General features: G+C 35.9%; 2 protein-coding genes across 2 annotated transcripts; one reads left to right on the plus strand and one right to left on the minus strand.

Annotated features, from left to right (window-relative positions):
* LOC18605784 (uncharacterized protein At4g00950) lies at positions 87-2109 on the plus strand. The gene is made up of 2 exons (XM_007039016.2): positions 87-943; positions 1700-2109. Exons 1-2 carry the CDS (start codon positions 359-361, stop codon positions 1775-1777), a joined length of 663 nt encoding a protein of 220 aa, XP_007039078.2. The 5' UTR covers positions 87-358; the 3' UTR covers positions 1778-2109.
* LOC18605785 (protein RKD4) lies at positions 2227-3869 on the minus strand. The gene is made up of 3 exons (XM_007039017.2): positions 3759-3869; positions 3141-3663; positions 2227-2449 (listed from the first exon to the last, which is right to left on the minus strand). Exons 1-3 carry the CDS (start codon positions 3842-3844, stop codon positions 2291-2293), a joined length of 768 nt encoding a protein of 255 aa, XP_007039079.2. The 5' UTR covers positions 3845-3869; the 3' UTR covers positions 2227-2290.

The following is a 5231-nucleotide window of genomic DNA, read 5'->3' on the forward strand; positions in this document are numbered from 1 at the left end:
TGATTGTCACTTTCAACCAATCAAAACTCGAAGGTTTCTCCATACGCGGGAGTCGGGACCCCCTTCAAGCCAGGGGCATTTCGTGAAATATATTTTTTCAACGTACAAACCAAACGGGTAAGAAAAACATGGGCATTTTCTCGTGAACAGGAAGCGCCAGGAGCGTTGCCGTTGTTGCTGTGATCCTCGCAGTTCACATTCATCGCCACCCTCTTTTCTCCACTCTTTTTCTCTATGAACTTTGAAACCCATTTTCTAACTCTATAAATACTGAAAAGCCCTGCAGGAAACAGAACTTGATATTTTACAGTGTGAAAATAAAACGTGTGCATGATCAGGTTTCTAGGGCTAGTGAAAAATGGGGTCAGAGGCAGAGTGTGAAACAACTTCTACACCAAAGCTTTCTCTATATTCATTTCCTAGTAAGGCAAAAGAGCCATCAGGGATGAAAACACCGCCGATCCACACCTCAGTTTCGATTCCGTTCCAGTGGGAGGAAGCGCCAGGCAAGCCTAGGCCATGTCCCAGAACTGATACTACCAGTACTCAATCAAAGCCCAAAAGTGCAAGATGCTTGGAACTGCCTCCGAGGTTGTTAGCTGAGGCTAAGGTTGCCAACATGCCATCTCCAACAACGGTCTTGGACGGGCCTGACACGGGTCGGTTTGTGTCTTACACGTTGTCGTTTCGAAAAGGCGGGTCTTTTAGGATCCCGGACAACAACAAGAGGTTGAATAAGGACAAGGTCATCTTTGGATCGAGTAGGTGGGGGAGCTTTAGAAAGGCTGGACGAATTGTTCAGGGAAGTTTTGACTTTTCATCCACTCCCGTTGTTGATGGTGGTGGAGGCGGCAGCAGCGGTGGCGGTACACAGGTGAACATCACAAGGGTTAGGAGGAAAGGGAGCTTATTAAGTCTTGCTCAAGCTCGGCCACATGTCTTGGTAAGTACTAAAAACCAGCTTTTCATTGATGATCTGTTCTCCTATTAGTTGCTATCTCTTTGCCTTTTTTTTTTCTTTTTAAAAATTTCCACGTAATGTTAGGCATAAAAGAAACAATAATATCTGAGATCAGGTATTGTCTTTACATATTTTACAGTTCTCAGACTTCCATCTGATACTTTTAGATAATCTCTATATCTCTTGCTGATGAAATGGTTTTTCTGTTCCCTTCTTACTTGTATATATCAGAACTGAACTTCCCGTTTTAGTTTGTTTCCTGGAAGTAGTTTTGCTAACCTTGACTCTTTTACTTCTGAATTGAAGCACCAAATTATATGACTTAGGAGAGGTGCTAATATCTGTGAGAATGATCTACGGTTACTAATCTTTATTGCCAAAAAAGGGGGCAAAATCCTTTGGTATATTGTAAGGCTAGTACAATTAGACCGCATATCGGATAGTTTTAGACAGGTGAACTGCGCAATTGCTCTTCATATTCACATTCTATTACTACCATTATCTACCAAATTAATGAGCATTTAATTTCGGTGCCAGCATTCTAGAAGTGACTCAACCCCAATGTGAAAGGAATGGGCAAAAGAAAGTATTAATCTATTATGTGCAGAAATTGATATAGCTCCTCTGACTTTTCAAATGTACTCTTTCCCCTGACTTTTTAGTTTTCTGCTTCTTGATGACTAGCTAATCATTCAACATATATACATATATATATATATATATATTATAAAACTGCAGGCAAGCATTTATGAAAGCTTTAAGCAAGTGGTCCCATGGAGACGGGGGCAGGAGAAAATAAAGAAAAAGGGGTCGTGAATGCATTGCCACCGTCTGATGTGTGAGATCAGTTTCAAATTTTGTATAGGAAAAAAATTGAAAATTTCAAGGTATTTCGTTGGTCTCTTATTATGTAATAGGGAATAACTTAGAGCCCTAAGCTTCATAATATGTGATGGATCTGATGGTTTACTTGGCATAAACCATTGGGCAGTTAGGTTTCATTTGTTCCTCATAAATGAGATGGAAATTTAATCTCAACCATCTGATATAATGTTGATCAAGCGGGTCTGGTACTGAACCACTATGGACAAGGTAGATCTCTAATGTTTTTGATGTATATAGTATAGATAAACTTCTGAGATTATTACCAATTGATAATGCTAAATTCTACCATGTATACTTATCCAGAAACTTTGATTTGGTCAATTGGTATTTCTGATCATAAATTTCTACAAATGGTTATGATTCAAACATATACTGATCAGAGGCAGCTGTGGTGACTGTACTATATATGACAGAAAGTCAACACTAAACAAAAAAGCATTGCGGTCAATAACAAGCGGCTAGGGACCTTCTTTTCTTGTAATTAGCTTTGAAACAAGCCTGCCTAAGCTTCTTTGTTCTCTCAGTCAATTCCATATCTGGCAGTTTTTCAAGCAGCCTCTTGTGGTCCTCCAACATCATTATCTCGTTAGTCAATCCAAGCTCCTAATATAAAAGTAAAAGACGAATGAGTTCTTGACTTGTAGAGTGGAATACCCATTGTTCTTGTCCAAACAAAATGAAATATTACAAGCATGCATGCATGTATTTAGACATCTATCTATATATATATATATAAACAGACAATAATTGTATAGAACAAGTGTTCAGGCTAAGTGATAGAATTTGGTGAAAGCTCACGCATATGGGCAAAGTTGAGTTCTGTTAATAACGGCAAAATTAACACCACAAACAGTTTCAGGGGTTCCAATTACCTTTTGTTTAATGAGTGTCTGGTCATGTTCGAGACTGTGATATAGCCCTTTTTTTTTTTTCTTTAGAGGAAAGTGACTATGATATAACTACTACACCCTTTTTGAGCCTAAGCTAATATAATATACTAAAACTTAAAGGTTCTTTTGCGATTTAATTTCTTGGTGGATGCAGGTAGAACTACATGCAGGCTGTAGCCTACTTAGCCTACTTTCACACTATTGTATCTCGAGTGAATATGTTCATGAATAACGAAGAACAAAACTTTGAATTAACCAAAGGTTTCATAATTACCAGCTACTTCTTCATCTCAAGCATATATTGGTTCCACTCATGATATATAGTTTATCCGATTCAAGTGAAATGTGTGTACACTAATTTAGAACCAGAATTTGACTGTAAACATATGCATGCATGTATATACCTTGACATTGTTAATGAGGGCCGTCAAGCTCTTGATCTTCCTATGAGGCCATCTCATGATGTTAAGTTCCCTGCATCTCTTCTTCAACACAGTCAGCCCCACGTTCATCTCTTTAGCTGCTTTCGATATCGGGAAATCGAAATACTTCTGAATCTCATCTAATTCCAATGGGGCAGTCCTCTTCCTTCCACTAATCCTCCTTTGCTCACCATGTCCGCTCGAAGCTCCATAATCACTTTGGATCACAGTCAATGTTTCACTTGAACCACCAATATTAGTAATATTGCCGCAATATTGCCCCAACGGACCAACCATTGCCTTTAGTGGCTTTGCGTCAACCAGGATATCTTCATTCAGTGATGGCAGAGTACTGGTGTTCTCAAACAAGGCAAAGTCACCGCTTATATCTTCAAAATCCTTGAACTCAACATAATTGATTCTGCCAGGCGGTGCGAGTGAATTGAAGTTATAATCATTGAAGTCGTAAAAGCCGTCCACTTCAAAAGTCAGTAATTCTAAAGCCCTGCATAAAGAAAAAGACCCATTAAAGAATGGAAATCTGTAAGTCAAAAGACAACAGTAAAGTAACATAGAACATTAGGCATATGGGCATCTTACGTTCCGAATGGGTTTTCTTCAAAGTTGAACCAGTCAAAATCAGGTGCATTCACCAACTTTGGAAAATTAAGATTCGTAGAATCCATTGAGAGATAAGGAGAGAGAAACGACGGGGGTAGGAGTGGGGGTGGAAAAAAGGGCGTTTATATATAAACAGGAGGGGGATGAATTATTGAAGTTTGTGCACACGTCTAATGAGTTACACAATTTTCATGGAATGCACTAAATATGATCATTAATTAGTGAACAATTACCAATCACTAATAGGGGCGCTGCATCATGATCATCATCATTTATCTCTCTTTATTGTCCTTTTTCCAAAGATTATATCTCTTTGATTTTACACCTTGCAATTTCAAGCCATAACCTTCCATCATTTATCTCTCTTTATTGTCCTTTGCCAAAGATTATATCTATTTGATTTTATACCTGGCGAGTTCAAGCCAAAACCTTTTTTATCTTTGTGTTTGCAGTCATGCTTAACAGACCCTGTAAACTTGGTATCTATTTCTAGTTCCTATATGAAAGGAAGTATGTTCTAGAGAAATAAGAAATGAACAGCTCTTGCAAGAAGGGGGTTTTTTCTTTAATTTAAGAATTTTTTTTTGGGTTTTTTCCTAAGAAAAGGGAGTGAAAAAGAAGAAGTAAATGAGAGGAGGTTATAGAACGATTAACGAGGTTGAGGTGATTAAATTCAATTAAAAATCGACATAAGTGAGATAGTTACTAATTTAATGACTTTACACCCCCCTCATCTTTATCTTCATCATTTTATAATCTTTAAAAGTCAACATTATTGAGATACTGATTCGGGTTTGGCTGTTTCCATGTGGTCAATAATTGCTTATAACTCTTAAACTGGATATTATAGGTTTAATATTTGATATAATATATAAATAAAATTTTAAATTATTTAAAAAAATTCAAATAAACTATTATACTTTTATTACATTTAATTAGACCTTTATACTTTTATTTTGAGTCAAATAAACTCTTATGATTAATTATTAATTTAGTAAAAATGTCATTTGATATTCTATAAACATTGACGTCGAATAATAAAATTTCATAATTGATGATGATATAACATACTAACATATTGTAATTGATGATAATAAGACATATTAATTTGATATGATAATATGATCATATGACAATTTTCACTCTCCACATCAATACCGTGTGGATATAAAATGAGAAGTGTCATTTTTACTAATGGTAATTAGTCAATTATAAATTTTAAATATTTATTTAATCTAAAATAAAAATACAAAGACTTAATTAAACATAATAAAAAAATAAAAATTAATTTAAAAACTTATTTGAGCATTATACTGTAATAGTTTTAGAGTTACATTACTATGTTACTCTTCACCTATCTTTCCATTTTTTTTGGGGTACATTTTGCAATTTAAATCTTTGTCTTCCATTGCTATGGGCCAAATGGCGGTAAAGCCCTGATGAAATTGGGTT

The sequence above is a fragment of the Theobroma cacao genome, chromosome 3, assembly GCF_000208745.1.
Source record: "Theobroma cacao cultivar B97-61/B2 chromosome 3, Criollo_cocoa_genome_V2, whole genome shotgun sequence".
In the NCBI taxonomy this organism is placed as follows: Eukaryota; Viridiplantae; Streptophyta; class Magnoliopsida; order Malvales; family Malvaceae; genus Theobroma; species Theobroma cacao.

Excerpts from the sequence above, each read along its gene's own strand:
- LOC18605784 (XM_007039016.2), top strand. The coding sequence starts at position 359 with ATGGGGTCAGAGGCAGAGTGTGAAACAACTTCTACACCAAAGCTTTCT. Across the intron at positions 944-1,699 it reads AAGCTCGGCCACATGTCTTG|GCAAGCATTTATGAAAGCTT; the intron begins GTAAGTACTAAA and ends ATAAAACTGCAG.
- LOC18605785 (XM_007039017.2), bottom strand. The coding sequence starts at position 3,844 with ATGGATTCTACGAATCTTAATTTTCCAAAGTTGGTGAATGCACCTGAT. Across the intron at positions 3,664-3,758 it reads GAAGAAAACCCATTCGGAAC|GGCTTTAGAATTACTGACTT; the intron begins GTAAGATGCCCA and ends TTCTTTATGCAG. Across the intron at positions 2,450-3,140 it reads CCCTCATTAACAATGTCAAG|GAGCTTGGATTGACTAACGA; the intron begins GTATATACATGC and ends CTTTTATATTAG.